Source organism: Nuphar pumila, chromosome 3 (genome assembly GCF_984573655.1).
Source record: "Nuphar pumila chromosome 3, dmNupPumi1.hap1.1, whole genome shotgun sequence".
NCBI classification, from domain to species: Eukaryota; Viridiplantae; Streptophyta; class Magnoliopsida; order Nymphaeales; family Nymphaeaceae; genus Nuphar; species Nuphar pumila.
The window spans coordinates 126,716,075-126,739,617 of record NC_143251.1 but is presented as its reverse complement, the minus strand read 5'-3'; the positions used below and the strand labels follow the sequence as shown (position 1 = coordinate 126,739,617).

The following is a 23,543-nucleotide window of genomic DNA, read 5'->3' as shown; positions in this document are numbered from 1 at the left end:
GGTGATCTGGTGCTTAATGCACAAATATTTGTGCAATCATATTGTACCTGATCTTTTCACCCAAAAACATTGCCTACCACAGCCGGATATTGCGCAGACCTGGTACAGATCATATCCTCAAAATGGGTTATTTACAAAAACACACCTGGTTATTTTTTACAAATCAAATTCATGCCTAAAATAAATACAATTCAAAATCATACCCCTCGTGATGTAATTATTTTCCTTGAATTATAGTTGGTTAATAAGTTCAAACCTAACAAGTTTGTTTTGAAAGGCAAGCTAGGGTTAGGCAGACCCCTACCAGTTATACAACCATACCGTTCGGTTTTCGAACCTGCAACTTCCCAACGCAAGGTGGCGTGGCATGCACTATCTGCTCCTATCAGACAAGCGGAAACCTAACCTAACCAGTTTTACCTCCATTAAATTAATATGCTTCTCTTTACCTCTCTCTCTCTCTCTCTCTCTCTCTATATATATATATATATATATATATAAGGCATAGAACTATTGAGTTAAAAATCATAGGTTCAAGTTGCATCAACACAATTTAACCACATAGAGGTTTGTTTTCTAAAGATCAAGCCTTAGATCATGTTTTTTATTTAAAAAAATATGATTCTTCGAGTCCTGCTACAATGTGGGCCATTAATTTTTTATACTCTTAAAAAGCATGCTTATATGCCACAATCACATGATTCAAAACTCATTTTCTACTAAACCAACCGTGTAGATCACATCCATATAATCCAATCTATGAAAAACATTTAAAAGTATGAAAAGAAGGTGATTTTTACTCAATACTTTTGTACCTTAGCACCAAATATGGTGCTATTGAAGGCACAAAATTAGTGACTATAAACCATCTTCGCTTCATTTGTTTAGATTATTTTTTATATCTGACCTTGTGGGTTCCATCTACAAGGTAGAAATGAGTTTTAAATCATGTGATTGCAATGTGTAAGCAGGCTTTTTAAGAGCTTCAAAAGTCAACTGTCTACAATGCATCAAAATTTCATGTCTCAAAAAATTATTTTTTTAAATTAAAATAACATGATCCAAGGTTTGATCTTTAACAAACAAATCATATTGAACACATCTATGTAATCAGTAAATAAAGCACAAACTTGTGATTTTTAGCTCAATAGTTTTGTACCTTCAATAGCAACAAAATTAATCCACATATATAGTTGGGAGTAAGTGCATACCACAAGCAAACAGAGGTTTTTAAGGCATTTTTTTTTGCAAATATGATCCCACAAATGTGTTGGCATAGCCAATCTATTAGAAAATGACACGTGTGTTGGGTTTTTTCGGATAAAAAAGCATGAATTTTTAAGCTTCTATATATGAAAATTTTAGACCATCGAATTTCAAACCTTACAAAAACCTACCCACATGTCCGAAAGAGACGATCCAAGAATTCATTCCCATAAAATCAAACATGTTATGGTCAGATTTGAAAAAAACACAAAAAAAACTTCAAAATTCTGATATGCTATGTGTGTGTGTGTGTGTGTGTGTGGTGCTAAATGAAACATTTTATCAGATTTTTTTGTGTTTTTTTCAAAATTCTGACCTTATATGTAATCTATATGTTTTTTTTTATAAGAACCAGTTCTTAGAAGATTTTATTCTGATGCATGTATAGGTTTTTATAAGGTTTCAAAAAATCAATAACCTACCATTTTCATAAATCAAATACCATTTTTTCCATCCAAAATGCTTGATCCAAGTATTAATTTCTAGTAAATCAATTAGTTAGAATTTTGAAAAAACACCGAAGATTGAATAATATGTTTCATTTAAAATTGTGTCATATTTAGCACGGATCATGTATCATATATATATATATATATATATATATATATATATATATATATATATATATATATATATATATATTCGTACTTGCCTTATAAAAAAAAGGCATGTTTCTTATAATGCCTACCAATTTGTCGAATCTCTTCTATATCCAAAATCTCTGATTTTTTATTTTTTATAACATTTTTGTCATTCGCAAATCATTTTTGTGAACATCTCTAAAATGTGTGAACCTTCTTTAACTACACCACAATATGATATGACCTTTGCATATTATTTTTGCGAATGTTCTTAAAATATGTGAACCTCCTTTAACTCAACACTCATGATGTATGTCCTCAAATATGGTACCATCTTTCCATATCATTTTTGTGAATGCCCACAAAATGTACGCATTTTTTTCAACTTAACACTCCTAACATACGTTCATAAATATGGTTCGACCTTTGCATATCATTTTTTGTGAATGTCGCAAAAATGTGTGAACTTTATTTAATTAAACACTCTCGATGTATGTTCACAAAAATATGGTACAATCTTCACATATCATTTTTTTTAATATCCCCAAAATGTGCAAATCATCTTTAACTAAACACTCTCAAGGTACATTCACAAGTATGGTCACATATCATTTTTATGATTATCCCCAAAATGTGCGAACATTCTTTAACTAGACACTCCTGGTGTATGTCTACAAATATGACACAAATTTTGCATATCATTTTTGCGAATGACCCCAAAATGTGCGAACCTCCTTTAAATAAACATTTTTGAAGTACGTTCATAAATATGATACAACTTTCCCATATCATTTTTGTGAATGTCTTCAAAATGTGTGAACTTTCTTAAACTAAACACTCCTGATGTACATCTGCAAATATGATATAACATTTGCATATCTTTTTTACAAATGTCCCAAAAAAGTACAAACCTCTTTTAACTAAACACACTCTTGACGTATGTTAACAAATATGGTACGACATTTGCATATCATGTTTGTGAATGTTTCCAAGATGTATGGACCTCCTTTAATTAAACACTCTCAATGTACGTCTACAAATATTATGCGACCTTCACAAATCATGTTTGTGAATATCCCTAAAATGTGCAAATTTCTTTTAACTAAACTTTTAAGTCCACAAACATACTACGACCTTCGCAAATCATTTTTTTGAATGTCTCAAAAATGTGTGAACCTCTTTTAACTTAATACTTATGTTCGCAAATATTGTACGACCTTCGCAGTGAATGTCCCTAAAATATATGAAACTCCTTTAAGTAAATATGTGTTTCTTTAAATATTGCACTACCTTCTTAAATCATTTTTGCAAATGCACATATTTAGTTAAAGGATGTTCACACATTTTGAGGACATTTGCAAAAATGATTTATGAATATTTGCAGACATAAGTAATTAGTTAAAAGAAATTTGCACATTTTGGGGACATTCGCAAAAATAATTTGAGAATGGTATATTTTGCAAACTAAATTATTTAATTAAAGATTGCACATTTTAGGAACATTCGCAGACAATTTGCAAGGATCATATAATGTTTGCATATGCAAGTATTTAGTTAAAAGATGTTCACACATTTTAGAAGTATTCACAAAAATGATATGTGAATATCATAACATATTTGTGAACATACGTCCAAAGTGTTTAATTAAAGAAGATTTGCACATTGAAAATTCATAAACATGATATACAAAGGTCGTATCATATTTGCAGAAGTACGTCAAAAGTATTTAGTTAAAAAATATTTGCACATTTTGAGAACATTCACAAAAATGATTTGCGAAAGTCATAGCACATTTACGAAAGTAAGTCGAGAGTATTTAGTTATAAAAGGTTCACACATTTTGAAGACATTTGCAAAAAATGATTTGCTAAGATCCTATTATATTTGCAAAAAGGCAAAAATATCCTAAAAAATCAAAATCAAAGATTTTGGATATGGGAGGATTTTAATAAATTTGTAGGCACTTCAGAAACATACCATTTTTACAAAGACAATACAATCATTTTCTTATAAGTGGTCATGAATTCGAGCAAAAAATAAGGCCAACTTAAGAATTAAACACAGGTATGCTTTTGGTTAACCATAAAATAAATCAGGTATGCATTTGAATTGACAAAACTTTTTTTTGGGTATGAACAGGAATTATAAAAAAAATGTGTACATTTTTGTAAACAAAAGAAAATGTTTTGGCATTGATGAGAAAATTGTGCATTGCGGTTATTGCACACTCACGCTCCACATTACATACCCTCCACCTATATTCAGAGGGCAATAATCATTTCTTTCCAGTAAAAGACGTCCTGCTCAAATTCAAGCATATCAACATTAGCATAGCTCAGTAACTTTATGAATATTGCAAATCAAGATTGGCCATCATATTTGACTGTTTTATGCACATCCCAACGCCTTGCAGTACAACGGGAAGGAAAACAAAAAAGAGGTCGCAAGGGAGCTGACCTATAACTGTGATGTGCATCAGGTTGACCACGACCTAAATCAAGACAGGCCTGTGTTACCCATGATCTGTTAATGCGATTAACATGCATCCCACAACAGAAACCCTACAACAGATGCCCACATGTTGGCCCCAGATGACCAATTCGGGTTCAAAGTACCTAATTTCATATAATTTATGATCACAAGCAGGAGAACAAATGTGGAACCAATGTGTATCTACTACCTTCTGCTGTTTGCAGTCTTGGTCTTACTCAAGTTGGCAAGCTCTTCTATCAGCTTCCTCTCCTCATTGTTGAGCCTCTTCGGAATCTCTACTTGCACCCGTACTAACTGATCACCTCGGGTATTGGGCTTGCCGAGAAATGGAACCCCCTTCTTTGCCATAACCAGTGTGGTGCCTGGCTGAGTTCCAGCAGGTACCTTCAAATCAACCATTCCATCAACAGTTGGCACCTTAGTTGTTGTGCCAAGAATAGCATCTATGTAGGACACCTTGCATGTATAGAGGATGTTGGTCCCATCACGCTTCAGTACCGGATCAGCAAGTACCTCAATGAAGACATAGAGGTCTCCGGGAGGTCCACCTCTTCTACCAGCATTTCCTTCAGAACGCACCCGTAGCCTGCTTCCCGAATCAACACCAGCTGGGACTTTGAGACTGATTCTTTTCGTTCTCCTTACTCGGCCATCACCACCACATGTGTTGCATGGTGTCGAGGTCTCTCCAACTCCACCACATGCAGGACAAGTAGAGACTTGCTGGAATACACCTAATGGGGTCCTGGCTGATGAGATCACTTGCCCCTGACCTCCACAAGTACCACATGTAGATGACTTCGTACCGGGCTTTGCTCCAGACCCATTACACGTGCTGCAACTCTCTAGTCGAGTAATTTCAATTTCTTTGTCAACGCCAAAGACTGCATCCTTGAAATTCAAAACAAGATTGTAGGTCTCATCATCACCCTGCATTGGCCTGTTCTTAGCAGCTCGGCTCCCCCCCATACCGCCCATCCCACCCATGCCCTCAAACAAGGATTCGAAGAGATCAAATGGGTTGCTGAAATCCTGCACAAAAAAAACATGACATAAATTTGAGTAGGATTGATTTAGACGCCTATCATATTATTTGGGATGTATTGCAGCATGTATTTCCTTCACGAGCATCTTTGGAGTAAGAGTAACTCACCCCCATGCCCATACCAGCACCTTTGAGACCAGCTTCTCCATATTTATCATATAAGGGTCGCTTTTCATCATCAGATAAAACCTGTGGAGCAGGATGAAAATAATCAAAAACATGTAGCACTTTTCCTTTTTTAATCAAGATAACCAATGAGACCAAAATACCTCGTAAGCATTGCTAATCTCTTTAAATTTTTGTTCAGCTCCAGGCTCCCTACAACATCAAGCACAAAGAGGAATAAAGTTTAATTCAACTCATGATCACAATGATGAATGACAAAACAAGCTAAATGAGCATATTATAGAAGGCCTAAACGTATATCTCTGAAAGACATGCACCGATGCACACACATGCTCTCTCTCTCTCTCTCTCAGAAAGATTTCAAAATCACAGTTAAGTTCCATACAAAATAGATACTTGACATTTTACCTCACTATTATATGCTCAGGCATTAACTATAGAACTTGCAAAAATATCTTTGATCGAAGTATAGGTTACCAAGCACAACATATTTAGGTAGGTCAAGACAATGATCCAACATGTGACCAATGATAGATCTAGTGCACCTCTGAACAGAGCTCATGGACAAGCATCCAGCATGATAGTCAACAGAAATACATCCAGCTTTTCTAATTAAAGCATTCTTTCATCATTGACAATGTGAAATAACGACGACAAAAGCACATCCAATAGTTCCCACCTACAAATAAATCATTAGACATACATAAAATGATTTCTTCAGGATATCTTGATATGCCTTCAGAAAGCAAGGCAGAATTCAATTTAGTGAGATAAATGGGATGAAACAATTTATGCTTTGGGCTCCTAAGAACCTCTATAAACATGTATGTGCATATGCATACACGTGCATGCATGCACAATGGCTCCAACATGACTAGATGTGTGCATCGGGCCATGGACGACAGCCCCCCGTGAGTCGGGCTAGACCAGGCCGTTGACCCTTTGTCTGACCCAAACCAGGCTTAGGCCCTGCCCTGAACTGGCCCAGTCAGCTCATCGACAAAACCAAGCTGTGCCATTGCCCAGCCTACACACACATACGCACACTTAGCAATATATGAAAATCTCAGTTCCTGATCCAAAGGAATCAACACACTCAAAAGTCATCAGCAACTTCGGGTCAAAGGCCTCTGAAAACCAAAGGAAACTACAACCTGAAGTGCCAACTTTGGAACGCAAAAAACAGTGAGAGGCCATCAGGAGATTGTTTGACATTCTTTTGGAAGGCCAAATACCACAAGGCCTTCAAAAATCATTTCAATCCATTGCATGCCAAAGAAAAGGAATATTGATGTGACACAGGGTAAAGTAAATGTACAAGTCGTAAGGAAGCCTTCAAAGAGAAGGATGATCAAGAAGAAGGCAAAGAATATATCAATGGCAAGCTGAATGACTAGGAACAGAAAAGAAATCAACCAATCTTGCAAACCCGCATATGAGAAGGCATGGATTAAAATACCAAAGAGAAACACCTAAAAACATGCATGACTATTGAATTTAAGCTTAGTTTCAATGAGTCCCTGTTTTCGTAGTAAGAAGGCCAAATAAATAAATGTATCCAAATTGGTAGAAAATAGCTATTTTATGTGATTTTTCTAACTTTGTCTCTAGGTGTGTTTCTGTCTCTGACGAACCAACCCAAACTGAACACCATCTTTTCACACTGACTTGTTTTTGCTTAACGAGCAGCTCATAGTTTGGCTTGCCAACTACATGACCCAATCAGCAATAAGTCCGGAATGGCCACCCCCCGAGCTGCTCGGATCATTCATCAGCTCTTCCTTAAATCCCCATATACATAGGGTTTTGCATTAGTGTGAACCTGTACCATGCACACAGGCTGCAGGCCACTTAAGGACGTAAGCGGGTCAGATTCGGTTCACATCTAAGCAAATCAAATCTGACTGAATCGGATATGCTTTAAACGAATTTGGATTTAGAGTCTAATGTGTCAATCATCTAACCAAATCTGAATCTGTTTGAGCAGGAAAAAAAACTGAAACCACCCTGAAACCTGGTTCGAAGGTGTCAAACTTAATTTTCATTTATTAAATTCATAAAGGTTAACCAGCTATTCTCATCCAAAAAAATTCCTAACGATTAAAGGCATGCACTGCCTTTAACGTTCAATAGTTACAAAACAAGAATTTCTTTAGTGAATGGCATGTGTCCAGTTTTAAATGTGGATATTTGTTGCTGCAATAAACACATTAAAAGCAAATTTTGTAATCTAACAATAACACTAAAGAGGAATGTGGTCGGTGTGTGGCCCTTTTTTGCCAGCTTGTTGCAATTGAATGTTATCAATGTAGCCCAGCTTTCTTTCTTGTCAGTTTTGGGTTGCATAAGGATGGATATATACATGAGAAAATATGAAAACTAATATAGCTCATGGATGAATGTATACGTGTGCAAACTGATTGTTTAAGTCATGTGGTTGTTTGGTTACATAAGGACAGAAGTACATGTTGTTTGGTTCAACAAGTAGTTGTTTGGTTCAACAAGTAGTTGCTTGGTTGCATAGGAATTAATGTACATGTGGTCATTTGGTTGCATAGAGATGAATGCACACGTAAGAAAATTTACAAACTAATATAGCATGGGCATGAATGTACACATGCAAACTGATTGTTTTGCTTGTGTAGTTGTTTAATTGCATAAGGATAGATGAAAATGTGACTGTTTGGTTGCATAGAGATAACATGAGGATGGATGCACATATAGTTGTTTGGTTGCATAGGGATGGATGTGCACCTAAAAAAATAGGAACTAATATAGTATGGGGAAGAATATACACATATATAAACTGATATAGCATGGTGATGGATGGATGAGTGTACATGTGCTTGTTTAGTGGCATAGGAATAGATGTAGCATAGGGTTGTTGATTCACACTCTTCTGTTCATGTACATATGAACACATAAAAACAACATATAAATGCACATGCTGACTCACTTTTTCCTCTATTGTTCACATTTCACATAGCTTTATAACATTAACAACCTCCATTTACCATATTTGAACTTATAAGCGTACATTCATCCCCATGAAACCAAACAATTATATGAGCAAAAGAAGTCCATCAAAAGCATTATATGCATTTATTCCTATGCTATATCAATTTGCATATGTACATTCATCTCCATGTTATATTAGTTTTCCATATTCTTTTTATTTTAATCAATTTGATGCAGGTAAATAACCACATGTACATTCATCCATCCATCTCCATGTTAATCAGTTTAAATGCGTGTACATCCATTGCCATGGTATATCAGCTCCCATGTTTTTTTACGTTCTCTATGCAACCAAACAACCGCATATACATCCTTCTTCATGTTATCCCTATGCAATCAAACAACCACGTACATCCATCCCTATGCAACCAAACAACCACATGAACAAAACAATCAGTTTGCATATGTGTACATCCATAGTCATGCTATATCAGTTTGCATATCTTACACGTACATCCATCCCTATGCATTGCATATGTGTACATCCATTCTTATGCTACATCAGTTTCTATATTTTTTACGTGTACATCTATCCCTATGTAACCAAACAACCAAATGTACATTCATCCTCATGATATCTTTATGCAATCAAACAACCTCATGTGCATCCATTTCTATGCAACCAAATAACCACATCCATTTCTATTGTGTTACTAAATTTTAGAGTTTCTACATTCAGGTGCTCTTAACATGACCAAGATGTCTCAGGTTCGAACCCCATGGGGGTTATCCCCCCAACTTGTCTATCAAAAAAGGTGAAAAAATTACACATGCTCAGATAGGAGGAGGCCTAAAGGCTTTAGGAAGATAAAGCTATCAAAACAACTTTTCATATTATGCAGATAGTCTAGCTTTGTCTTGGTGAGGTTGGCTACCAATCTTCAAGGCTCATGGATAACCATGAAAATCTTGGACAATACTACTAAACATATACCTAGGGCTGTCAACAGGTCGGGCTTGTATCGGGTACCCGACCAAACTCGAACCCGAAATCCTAGGTATGGGCATGAAAAACACTAACCCGAATAATATTCAGGTAGATCCGAACCCGACCTGAGCAGTATGCGGGCAGGGTTTGAGTCATAATTTTTGCTAGGTACCCGATCGGGCTTTTTGTCAGGTACCCGACCAGAGTATCTTATATGTATTTTTAATAAAAATAAAGTTTTAAAATTAAGCGAGTCTAGGTCTGGGATTTCATTTTCGTGACCCAACAAAACCCAAACCCAAACCCAAACCCAGGGATTTGTTATTTGAGCGAGTTCAGGTATACCCTAATGGATCGAGTACCAGATCCGTTGACAGCCATTAATGATGTTTCAAGCTTCAAATTTGAATCCATACATAAGGAAATGTTTTGGCACCAATTGGAGCAACATGAATGGCTCTGCAAGTTTTATTTGAAGAAAATCTTAATGCTATTTGGATTTTTCCCATAGTTACCACAACGGGCATAATGTAATGTATAGGACTTGATGTCAATAAGGAGCTTTGTTAGAGCTAAGGAAAATGGCTCTCCCTGAACTATCAAAGCTAAGGAAGTTACTCATGAAGCTCATCGATGCTCGGACTCGGGAAGCAATATGGGAATCGTAATAGTAAATGATTATTTCAATTTTTTAGAGGATTGGAGAAGCAGGAAGTGGTATGGGGAATTGTTTTGGAAGCAATATGTAAAATCGTATGAGCATAAGAATTAGGATCTCTAAAAGAGGAGATTGATAAGGGAATTGTGATTTCTAAACATAGGAATCGGGATTCTTGAGGGAACTGGGATTCCCATGTTATGAGAATCGGGATTCCTAGCCATTCGAACCAAGATTTCCAAAAACTAGAAATTGAGATTCCCATGTCATGGGAATTCAGATTCCCATCACTAGAAATCGCAATTCTTGAGTGATTCTGATTGTACTTCCTGAGAATCGTGATTCCCATGTACCGTAAACAATTCTGATAACTAAGGATTTTCCTCTATCTTTCGGATTTTCTCAGGATTCCCATCACTGGGAATCACAATTCTGGTAACTATGGATTTCTCTCTATCTTTGGATTTTCCATACTTCTTTGGCCAGTTTGTTTACTGACCATTGGTCACAGTTCTTTTGATGAAAACAAAATGACCTCTAAAAACCACCGGGCTCACCATAATCTTAATAACAAACATCAAATGCACATAAAGCATTCAACAAAATTCAGCTAAAACATGCAACTGTATACTCACTTGTTCACATCTGGATGGTAACTCCTGGCAAGTTTACGATAAGCTGAAAAGCAAAGCAACAAATTTCATTAAACCTAATGATCCAATGAGGAGAATCCACTAATGTTACTAACTAAAACAAATAGTACACAAAATAGATGCACAAGGAGCATTCATAAAGATTGGGAAAACAAAGAACATAAGGAAGCCACAAATCCATAGCCGCATGGCATCAATCTAACTACCACATTCAGTGTTCACCCCAAGTGTGCCACAGCCAGAAAGTTTCTACCACATGCAAGCACACACACACACACAAAACAATAAATATACCATCATTTCTATAAGAAAAAACGAATGGTTCCCAACTACTGGTGAACAATATAAGTAAAAGAATTCATGAAAGATGTCATGGAAAACTTAAAGCAGAGTTTTTCAACTGTGAAATCCTGGATTAGCCACTAAACCGGTCAACTAAAAAGGAAAACAAAGAAAAAAAAAAGTACACAGGAATCAGAATTCAATATATCTGAGGTTTAGTGTATGTTACTGAATGTATTTCATCATATAGTTTTAGGGGAATCTTAGTCCTACTAATATGTATTCATATCTTTTAGGTAATGTAGCATGTTTATCCCCAAACAAGAATTATGCACATATTGAATTAATGCCAAAAATTATAGCTACATGTATATGTTAGCTATTGCCTCAATTTTCATCATTAAATGGCATTCATCTTCATTTATTCTCCTGTTATTCTTCAATAAACAAGTCTCAAATATATAGAAAAAAAAAGGGCGTGATGGAGTGCAAAACTGTATAATTTACAATGCTAAAATTACATCAGTAAATTCAAAACTTAACAAATAAGACAAAGGGGCGACCGGAAAGATTACCGCTTTTTATCTCAGATTTACTGGCATTTTTTGACACCCCAAGGATAGCATAATAATCCTATTTAAAGCAGCATTAGATTGCAGTAAGTAAATGAAAAACGAGACAGATAGATCTAACTCACACACAGGGAGGACATCTAGAATTATGTAAAATTATGTAAAATGGTTCTGCACAATGATACTCACAGAATCAGCTCTAACAACAAAACGTGCTCCTCTACGGAAATGATGATTCTGTGTCCCCACACTAACCAATGCACAGAGAGAATCTTGGGAAAACAAGCTTGTATATGATGATGCCAAATGTTTTTCCCTACTCAAAGCACTGCAGACCATACAATTAGGAGTAGCTTTTATATACTAATATATATAAAATAAACAGATATTTGCTGCCACATCAAACATCGATTACATAATCTAAAACAACAGTTATAAACAGATGCAATTAACATCTAGTCACAATAAAAATAATAATCAAATGAAGCTAAACCAATCTACAGCATCTACATTTGAGTAATAGAGGCAGGAGATATAGAAGTTAATGAATGGTATATTTCAGGAGAAAGTAGAACCTTCCAAGAAAATGGATAAACACATCCATGTTCCCCAGGAATCACATGGGCTGCTAACAGTACATCAGAAAAAAGCATCCATGGGATCAAATTACTTTCCAAAAACCACACTCATAGGTAATACAATTGGATGTCAAATGATATGACCCTCAAATGGACATTGTATAAACATTGAAAGATACATATTCAATGTATATTTGTGTTTAAAAGAGCCCAATGTATCCATGTCTACATTTGATGCTTCAGGGTGTTTGTGCATCGTACTTCAGAGTATTACAAAATACACATACAGCACGAATGCATATCGGATAAATCTTTGGGGTGGGTATGTGCACTATAAATTTGGTGTCAATATCTCATTGCTCATGCATTTTTTAATGACTCAAAAATGTATCCACAGAAACAGATTTATCATGGTTCATTTATAATATGCCTTTAACCAATAAATTTGAGATATAATTTAACTTTCATTTGCAGTGAAGTCATTTATTTGTAGAGTGATTGGATCCTCCTAATGGTAGGAGGGTGTGGACAGCCTCAAATTTTTTTACCTTTGCAGTTCTTTTGCTTGGGAATCTAACCTTACAAATGTGATCTACATGGTCTGTTTAGTAGGAATACACTTTTGGATCATATGAGTATGACATACGAGCAGGGTTTTATAAGGATTAAAAAATCGACAACTCGGAATTTCTATAAATTTAAAAACTCAAAAAGTCATATTCCATCAGTCAATCCAGTAGTTGATTCCTAGCAAATGAATCATGCTAAACACATCTGGAGGGTTAGATTTATCAGACACAGCTTGAAACATAATCGGTATTGTCCACACCATGTGGGTGGTTAGTCGGTTAGGATGAACCATTTATTTATTTATATATATAGGGTTAAGAGTTGGTCAGGTTGTTAATATGTACTATCAATAGAACAAGTTTTCCAACTTTTTTTCTGCATGCTTTATGGATCAAGACATCAGATATGATCAACATAGCATGTGATTGCAATGTATACACAGGTCTTTAAGAGCTTCAAAAATGAACCACCCAAAATGCACTGAAATTGCACGATTGAAAATTTTGGGTTTGGAAACCTCAAACCAAAGTGTGATTCCTGCTAAATGAACCATGCAATGCATATCTGTGGGATCAAATGGAGCAAATGGAGCTCACACTTAATTTCCACAATACAAAACTAACAACATAACCAAATATCATTTGGTATATCGTATGCACATTTGTATGTATGATTGTAGCTTACATTTTCCATATATGTTTTATATTTCCTACTTCTTTCTTCTCTTCTATAAGACATGCACACGCCAATCCATATCCCTGCATCCATTCTTTCAACAATACCCATGTTATACCAGACACATGCCTGAGTTACACCATGTGCCCGTATTGACATCCATGGGAACCAACACCACCTTCCAAGAATATAGATGCACCCACCCATGCACACGCAGGTATGGGAGAGTGTGAACGGGCACACACACACACACACACACACACACACACACACACACACACACACACACACACACACACACACACACACAGAACACATGCCTATTTATTCAACCATCGGTATGCATTGATGAAACAAAGCCTCCTAATAGAATATGGCACCAATAAAAGACTAATCAAGAGCCATTTGTATCCAGGTAACATGACATGCTCACTTTAAGCCCAGCTTCAGGCATAAATGAACATTCAAAAGAAAAACGACAAACAAAGGATTGTGTAACTATGTTGACCAAATATACTGACAGAACATTATGAGTAAACTTAGATCTAATGTTGCAAGATGCCTAAGTCACAGAAGATAACGAGAAAATGAAAAAAAAAATGAATCATGAAACCAAGCAAGATACAAGAACTTGCTATATTCCAATAACAAGCAATAAGCTCACCAATGAGATGTCCACAGCTTGTTTTTCTCATAAATTGCCATGGTATGTGCAGTTGAACATTTCGCCCTACACTGAGGTCGGACTCCCAATTGCACCACCCATGTACCTCCATAAGGTATTACTGCCATTACTTATATTCTTGAAAGATGAAGGCTTCTAAAGAAATTAATGCCACCAATGTGTATGCCAGCTGCACATCCAGAGCATAGTATATAAGCAGCTTAACGCATGTTTGCAATTTTAAAAACAATACATCATCATTAGAAGAGAAACTTTTTTGTCTTCTAATAATTAATCGTGACAGGGCCTCACATCATAAACAGACAAACCATCTTTGAAGACATATTACAAGAGCAATAAGAACTAAAAAAAAGGGATAAAACAAGAAGGCAGTAATATGAGTCAAGCATCAGAACGTAGGAAACACAGGGTACTTGGTCACATGAGAGGGGAAATGTTCAACGACTACTAACATAATCAGCATTTAAATATTGAAAGTTCGATTTTAAGCTCCTCACCTAGATGATGGAAGCTGTATACACCGAATATTCTACTAGTACCACAGAAGACAATGATGACAAAGGGCCATGACAAGCAACTTTAGCAATTTAGAAAGCAATATCCACAAACAATATCTGGACTCTATGGCCGCAAAGTTAACCAGAAAAAAGTTTATGAACTAATGATTCTTTTAGAGTCTTAGACTGTGTCTGGATGTACCCAGTTATCCAGGAAAATGGGATAAGCTACACTATTGCATTGAACTCACAGAGCGAAATGCAATGGGAACATTTGGATGATTATTGGGTTTAAAACTCTTGCCTTTTAATTAGGACGAAAATTAAGCAAGAAAACCTTCAAGAAACCATAACAACTTCATGACATCACAGAGAATGTCGAAACAACAGAACCCTTTCTAACTGCAGTGAAATAGCATGATAAAGAGTAAAAGAAATGTGCTTACACTTCAGACCCTTAAGGGATGTTTGGTGGCAGACACTTATCCAGATAAATGGGATAAGCTTGGAAATTGCAATCCACCTTGTCACATTTATCCGGATAAGTTGTTGCATCTAAACATCACCTCAGAGGGTGCTTGGACGCACCTCCTTAACCAGGAAATTGAGATCGATTGGAACATTGCATTACGGAGCAAATGCCATATCCAAAACACCCGAGATTTTGGGTAAGGGCCGGAACATCCAAAAGCACCATTAGTGTGTGTCTGGACACACCCACTTATCCAGGAAAAAAACAGGATAATCAAACGCACTGTTTTGCTTCCTAATCGCTTATCCCTTGTTTCTGGAGTAGGCGCATGAAACAACCGCTTAACATTCAAAACGATGCCATTCACAAGTGAAAATTTGTCAAATTAATCGCGAAATCACAGATAAAGTTCTTCCGCGATTTGGGTATAATCTAGGGGTCATTCCAAAACCAAAAACCCCATTCCCCAGTTTTCTCAATTTATATATCTACGATTCCAATATACCACAAGAATGAAAAGAACCATAACACGCATTAAGAATACAGGGAAACAACAATCCTAACGAAGCGAAGTTTCTAAGAAGCTAAACAATAAACCAAAAATCAAATCCATCTTTTGGGTGAACAGGGAAAAAGGACGGGGGTGCCTTACCTACTACCCTCAATATGGAACCCCTCCAATTCCCTTCTTCCTCCCCTCCTCCGCCTTCTTCTGTGTGGAAGTGGGCAACACACTTCAGTCGATATATATATATATATAGAGAGAGAGAGAGAGAGAGAGTACCAGCCTTCTTCCTCCTCTGCTCTTAGTTCGCTGAGAAGGAGACGCGAGAAGAGCGATAGATGATTGTGATTCTAGAGAGAGAGAGAGAGATTTTAGGGTTTGTGTAGACGATGAGCCTGCGGGCGTGAGGAAGGAAAAAGGAGGGAGAGCGAGAGGAGTAGGAGGTCTAGCTCTCTAGTAAGTGCTGTTGCTTGGAAGCTCTTGATAAGGGGACCTTCTTTAGGACGCCGTTTGGATGCAGCCAATTTTATCTGCTTAAACGGGCGGATGTCTCTGTATGCACTCATTTTTTGACAAGTTAAATGGACGAAAACCAAGTATATCACTCCTAATTAGTGCACCCACTTATCTAGGTAAGCAGGTGGACCCAAAATCACTTATGCATAGTTAAATGGGATAAATTGGGATATTGTGCTCTACACCCAATGTGATGTCATCTTTGTCCTGATAAATTTGATGTGCCTTAAACATATACTAAATGTATAATATACTTGTGTTTTTAAGGAGCCAAGCTAAACCCTAATCTAAGTGAGCTTGTGGAGGTTGGCTCGAGATTGGGAACATTTTTTCCTTAGCCTAAGAATGGTTGCATTGGTACTAGATGCACCATAGCGCGTTGCGTATCAGGCGTACAGTGCCAAATACCGGTACGAAACCCCTCTCCGAGACAATGGAAATAAGTATCAAATGTTGAACAAAACTTGTCTCGATTACTAAAGAAACACATACCAACTTACATAGAAACAAAATTTCTATGACATTATCAATGAGTATTAACTTCGCTTCCTTTATTATTTCTGCCTACAGACAACAATTATTTTTTATTTTATAGTTTATAAAAAAATATTATAGAATAATTGATTGCTTTACATGTTATTTTTAACTACTTTAATTTGTAGGTATCTTTTGAAAATATATATTTTGTAACAACTTTTTAGAAACTCATGCCAGTTTTTGTAGAAATCGTATGAATGCCAATTACAAACTTGTATTGATGCTTTTAAGTATGTTTTAGCTAAGTGAGCTGTTGGTATCGTTTGTGAGCCTCTTACATATGACCTGCAGGGATGACTTCATAGTAGTCTGGAGTTGCAATGCTCTTGTGTTTCTTGCCTAAGATGTGGAAACCAAAGGGAGCAAATTGTTAGCGATTTTTCTTTGTGAAGGTGTATTGTTTTGGTGTTAACCAACGTGTAAGTGTGATTATCAAATCAATCTACTATGAAAACTCAAACACTTATCTTATGATCAAAGATAAATCAAGCCAAACTCAATTAATACTAGCTTGATCCAGTTCGATCACACACACATACATATATATAGCCTTAGTTTTTACATTTGGTTTCATTTTGAAATTATATAAAATTTTATTTTTAACATGCATGTTCTTCCTTCAAAAGTATGAAGAAATTGATGGAGATGTAAATCATAGTGGCGGAGCCACGGGTGGGCATGGGTGGGCGGTCGCCCACCCTAGATTTTGAAACCGAGTCGACTCGCGACTCGGGAAACCGAGTCGACTCGGAACTCGCGAAACCGAGTCGACTCGGGACCCGGACTCTCGATGAGTCTAGCGCCTGCCGAAAGGGGACGAGGGGTAAAACCCTCACCACTTTTTCTCTTTCCTATGTGCTTTGCCCTTCCGTTCCGGCGTTCCGTCACCGGCAACCCCATTCGCCGGCTCTCCTCCCCTGTCCTCTGCAGCCACCGGCGACTGTCGCCGGCCTCCCTTCGGTGAACCCGCGGTGCCCCCCAAGCTCCGACGACGCGAGGCACGGGTGTAGCAGACGGACCTTCCTCCTCGTTCGCCGACGACCATCGCTAGCCGGCGTAGCCGCCGACCGTCGCACCACTATCGCAGGTAACCTCCCCCACCATTTTTGGTTTGATTTTTGGTTTTGGAAACCTTAGAACTACGATTACCCTTCTTTCCCTCTCAAAATCTCAACTCAATCTCAGGCTCAGCCCCTCTCTCCTGTCATGCGGTCCATCCCCCTTTGAGTCTTTGACCATCGTGCTCCCCCACCATTTTCCAGCGTTGGTGACAGACTCAAAGCCTAAAGGAGGTCCCAACCCTCTTTCCTTCTCTCGAATCTCCATTCAGTCTCATGACCCCTCTCTCTTGCGGTCCATCCCCCTCTGGCCTTCGCCACCATTTTTGGCATCAACGACTGAGCTTCCGTCGATGACAGGTAACCTAATCTCTCTCTCTCTCTCTCTCTCTCTCTCTCTCTCTCTCTCTCTCTCTCTCTCTCTCTCTCTCTCTCTCTCTCTCTCTCTCTCTCTCTTTGTTGCAAACAACAACAAGAGGGAGTCGCTATTTATGTGTTCTTTATCTCAAATTTTCTTGTTTCAGATTTGTGATTCGATTTATTGAATCATTTTTCTTGCCTCTTCTTATCCTTTTTTTTGTTATTATATTAAATTTTTTACTCTTGGTGTTGTGATCCCTTCCCGACAGGGGGCTTTGCCCTCTGTCCCTCGATTATCGGTTGGGGCTTTGCTTCTGATTGCCAACAGGGGGCTTCGCCCCCTGCCTTGTTCTTGTTCTTGTTGTCATGGGGTAATAATTTCATATTGATCTGAACCAGATGTTTATAGTGCTCCTATGTTCCCTCAAGGGTATGCTACATGCCCAACATGAGGTCATGTTCAGTCATTCAGTGTTTCTTTCAAAGCTTTTAGGTGGTTCAGAACAACATTTCGTTCATTCACTAACTCAGTCTTCTTGTTCTTTTGACATCACACAGCCATCTTCAGCCAGTCTTAGGTGGTAGGTTTGGGCGTGTATAAGCAACCAGATCATATGGGATGCTCTCTGCAAGATGACTTTCTTTTAATTTCTTTCTAGTGGTCCTCTTTCTGTTCCAGGATGCCTCCTTGGCATCTATACTCTTCTGCCTTCATCTGTTTTACTTTTTCTTTTGCCAGTTTTTTTGTTTATCTCGCTTTTTGTGAAATTTCAATCTTGTAGCTAATTAAGTGCTTAATTTTCATGAAGTCTTATCTTTCCCTCAATCTCCAACGAGTAGATTATGTTATACTTTATGTTTATGTGAAAATGCAGGTAAATGCTGCTGCAGAAGTGATATATGACCTTATTGATCCCACTGCAAACCTAATCTTTGGTGCGATTATAGACCAATCACTCAGTGGACAAGTAAGTTGGTGAATAACTATTTGCTATTTTACCCCTTTCTTTCTGGAATTTCTGCTGCTGCTTCCAATGTAGAGAAATGCTTAGAAGTTAGAATCTAATAGTATTAATGATTAATGAGTCATGCATTCTCAAATGAGTGCTATAGTTCTTCTAAAGACCAACAATTCTATCTGGATTTGTGTCAATACTCAATAGACATTCTTTCATTGTTCCTAATCAAAATTAGTTGCTCTCTTGTTTTTTTAGTAATCATGTCCTGTTTTAGTTGGTTTGAATGCCTTTTCAAAGTTCAGATTCTTTAATCAATCCTATCACTAGGTTATTGGCGACGGATTTGTAAAGGCATCTTACCCATGTATGTTGATGTGCCTGAGTTTGACTGGTAACTTAGTAATTTCTTAGTAGTAAATCATACATAGGTGTTTGAGATTGATATAATTTCTTCAAGGATACTCGTCATGACTTAGGGTACGTTTGATAGTGAGGGGAAACTTCTCTGCCAGAGAAGTTTCCCCGCTTTTTGGGTGGGACCCACAGGGGGCTTTGCCCTCTGTCCCTCGATTATCGGTTGGGGCTTTGCTTCTGATTGCCAACAGGGGGCTTCGCCCCCTGCCTTGTTCTTGTTCTTGTTGTCATTTCATTTTACTCGATCATTTTTTGCAATGAGATTTGGCTTATATAACATTGTCATATTTTTTTTTCGTTGTGTAGGAATGGATAAGTTTATAACGAAAGGGTCAATCTTTGATAAATCTTTTGTAACTCGAGATGGAGAACCAAGTCAGAAAATATGCAAAACAGAAAATGATGAATCAGAGTTACCTGCAGACCCTGCACTTCGTCCTTCTATTTCTAGTTATCATCCTAATATCCAAGATAATGTTCGTAGAGCATATATGATCTGAGGTCCTTGTCAACCTCGAGATTGTATGTTTCAACTAAACCATCAAAAACGAAGGTTCATTCCAGCTTGGTATGATGAGTATAAGGATTGGTTGGAGTATAGTACAAGTAAGCATAAAGCATATTGTTTGCAGTGTTATCTTTTCAGGCCAAAAAGCACAGAGAAGATTAGTTTAGAGGCATTCGTATCTGAAGGATTTGATAACTGGAAAGACAAGAAGATGTTTGATAAACATGTTGGAAGCTCTGGCAGTTTTCACAATTCAGCACGAATGAAGTGTCAAAATTTGATGCAACAAAAACAACATATTGATTCTATACTTTATCAACAAAGTGTTCGACAGAAAGATGAATATAGACTTCGCCTTTGGGCAACTGTTAGTGCAATCAGATACTTGTTAAGTCAAGGATTGGCATTTCGAGGGCATGATGAAGCTGAAGAATCTCTTAATAGAGGAAATTTTATTGAGTTGTTGAAGATATTTGCAAAGATCAATGATGACATAAATAAAGTTGTATTGAAAAGTGCTCCAAAAAATAACAAATTGATATCTCCTGATATACAAAAGGATATTGTCAAGGCTGCTTCTATACAAACCACAAATGTTATTATCATGGAACTTGGAGATACTTTTTTTTCTATTTTACTTGATGATTCTCGTGATGTATCAACTAAAGAATAAATGACTATTGTTTTACGGTTTGTTAATGAAAAAGGTCGAGTGGTTGAGAGATTTCTTACACTTGTGCATGTTCTTGAAACAAGTTCTCTGCCACTCAAACAAGCAATTGAAGAAGCATTCTGTAAGAATAAATTAAGCATATCAAGTTTGCGTGGACAGGGTTATGATGGAGCAAGTAATATGAGAGGGGAGTTTAATGGATTGAAAAGTCTTATATTACAAGAAAATGCATCTGCATATTATATTCATTGTTTTGCACATCAACTTCAATTGGCATTAGTTGGTGTTGCTAAAAAAAATTCATTGCTTGATGTGTTTTTCAATATATTAGGCAGGTTGTCAACTTTTTTCTCCACTTCATGCAAGAGATCTGAGCTTATTCGAGAAGCAGAATTTATGCGAATTGCTGAAGCACTTGCATTGGGTGAACTTGAAACAGGACGAGGATTAAATCAAGAAATAAGTTCCAAACGACCTGGTGATACTCGGTGGGGTTCTCATTACGATGCTTTGGTTAATTTACTCAGTATGTATTCTTCTGTCATTCAAGTGTTAGATTTCATTGCAGAAGATACATATTCAGGAAAAAGTTCAGATGCAATTATTTTATATCATCAGTTGCAAGATTTTGAATTTGTGTTTTGCTTACATTTGATGTGTAAAGTTTTGAGAATAACTGATGATCTTTCACAAGCACTTCAGCGAAAAGATCAAGACATTGTGAATGCTATGAGTTTAGTCACTATATCAAAACAGTGCCTTCAAGGTCTGAGAGACAATGGATGAGACTCTCTCGTAAACAAAATGTTCATATTTTGTAAGAGATTTGATATTCTGATTCCTGATCTAGGGGACTCATATACACCTCAAGGACGACCAAGACGTAAGGTTGAAAAGATCACCACATTGCATCATTATCGTATTGATGTGTTTTATGTTATTATTGATTTGCAACTTCAAGAGTTGAATGATTGTTTCACTGAAGCAAGTACAAAGCTCCTCCTTTCAATGGCATGCTTGAGTCCAAAGAATTCTTTTTCTGCTTTTGATAAAGATAAGTTGATTCGTCTTGCTGAGCTTTACCCTAAGGACTTTTCTAACGTAAACATAATTAGACTGGAAAATCAATTGGATATATATATTGCAGACATGCGAAACAGTGATCAGTTTTCAAATTTAAAATCTTTAGCAGAGCTAGCAGAGATGATGGTAGCAACTCAAAAGCACATTGTATTTTCTCATGTGTATCTATTGATTAAGTTGGCATTAACTTTGCAGTTGCAACAACAAGTGTTGAAAGAGCATTTTCAGCTATGAACAATATCAAAAGTCGTCTACGTAATAGAATGGGAGATGAATGGATCAATGATGCTTTGGTTACTTACATAGAGAAGGAGACATTTGATACCATCAGTGATGATGCAATTATGAATTGCTTTCAAAATATGAAAAATAGAAGATGCCAATTGTAAAATTTTCATGAATTTAGTTGTTTGTATTTCTTAAGTGAACAATTTTTATTTTACTTTAAAAGTACAATTTAAGGTTTTATCTTATTATGTTCATAAATTTAGTTGTTTGTGTTTGTAACAATTGTTATTTTAATTCAAAGGCTTATTTAAGTTTTATCTCTCCACGAATGACTGTTCCTCCAGCGAAATTTTTTTGGGTCCGCCACTGGTCCGAATAAATGGATCGTCCTTCAAGACCATAGCATTGTCTCCGAGACCCGAAGTCTGCCCACCCAAGGAAAAACTTCTGGCTCCGCCACTGGGATAAATGTTGGGTGGATGAAATAGAAGAGTGCAACTGGAGTGTTGTGCGATCGTAGAATGTCATTGTGGTTGAAAGAAAAGTTTTATAGGATGACTATTAGGCCCGCTTTACTATATGGTACGGAATTTTGGGTTGCCAAGAGGCATCATATTCAAAAAATGAGTGTAGCTGAGATGCGTATGCTGAGATGGATGTGTGAAAATACAATAAAAGATAAGATTCAGAACAAGGAGACACGTAAGAAGGTAGGCGTTGCACCCATTGAAAATAAGATGAGAGAGAATCGTTTACGGTGGTTTGGACATATTCGGCGAAGGCCTAATGATGCTCTAGTTAGAAGGATGGAGAAATGAAAAAATATATTAGATAAAAGAGGTCGGGGTAGGCCTATAGGAAGACATGGATGGATGTGATAGGAAAGGATATGAATGCTTTGAACCTCACCGAGGACATGACATTGGATAGAAATGATTGGAGGAGAAGGATTCGTGTGGAAGACCCAGAATGATTTTCTTTATTGGTTCATATGGCCGACCCCAATTGTTTTGGGATGAAGGCGTAGTTGTTGTTGTTGAAAGGATAATAAAAAGGCAAAGAAGACTAAAAGGGTTTTATTTAAATTGTTTTGTCAAAAGAATGACCTATATATGAAATTTCACAAAACTGGAGCTCACTTGACCAACACAATAATTTCATGAGAAACAGAAAAAACCACCATCACATACCTATTTGCGCTATTTAAGCCTGTCTTACTTATCTCGATGATGTAAACCGGCGCACCCCTTACCCTTGGAGAGTTACTTTGCTTTCGGTACGGGTAAAGTGCACGATACTCTTGCCCATTCTTATATTCAAGGGGATGACGTCCGTAAACAAAGAATCCTCACCACTCATCTCGCAGTTGTGGGCCCCATCTAGCTACGACAACATGCTTGCATGTTTGTTTCAAAGTTTCACAGGTAAGAAGAATGGGTGCCAGCTCAACACTTTTTTTCAGAAGAACTGTACAAAACAGGTAAAACTAGCGGGCCCCAGTTTTTTTGGGTAACTTTTTTCCCAAGAAAGAGCCCGATAGAATAAGGAAAAAAAGCCAAAGAATGTTATACTGACACGTGTAACCCGTACAAAAGTGGCTGCA

General features: G+C 37.0%; 1 protein-coding gene across 2 annotated transcripts; it reads right to left on the bottom strand.

Annotated features, from left to right (window-relative positions):
• Positions 1-4,156: 4,156 nt before the first annotated feature.
• Positions 4,157-16,155, bottom strand: LOC149843682 (chaperone protein dnaJ A7A, chloroplastic-like). Of its 2 annotated transcripts, none has more exons than XM_090000016.1 (9): positions 15,884-16,155; positions 15,752-15,811; positions 14,110-14,299; positions 11,812-11,950; positions 11,626-11,683; positions 10,751-10,793; positions 5,655-5,703; positions 5,494-5,574; positions 4,157-5,372 (listed from the first exon to the last, which is right to left on the bottom strand). In XM_090000016.1, exons 3-9 carry the CDS (start codon positions 14,235-14,237, stop codon positions 4,524-4,526), a joined length of 1,347 nt encoding a protein of 448 aa, XP_089856142.1. In that variant the 5' UTR covers positions 14,238-14,299; positions 15,752-15,811; positions 15,884-16,155; the 3' UTR covers positions 4,157-4,523. The 2 variants fall into 2 exon arrangements, with proteins under 2 accessions (XP_089856142.1, XP_089856144.1); XM_090000018.1 differs by having other exon boundaries at positions 15,752-15,808; positions 15,884-16,012.
• Between the last annotated feature and the right edge of the window lie 7,388 nt (positions 16,156-23,543).

Excerpts from the sequence above, each read along its gene's own strand:
- LOC149843682 (XM_090000016.1), bottom strand. The coding sequence starts at position 14,237 with ATGGCAGTAATACCTTATGGAGGTACATGGGTGGTGCAATTGGGAGTC. Across the intron at positions 11,951-14,109 it reads AAGCTGTGGACATCTCATTG|TGCTTTGAGTAGGGAAAAAC; the intron begins GTGAGCTTATTG and ends TATGGTCTGCAG. Across the intron at positions 5,373-5,493 it reads GTGCTGGTATGGGCATGGGG|GATTTCAGCAACCCATTTGA; the intron begins GTGAGTTACTCT and ends TTTTTTGTGCAG.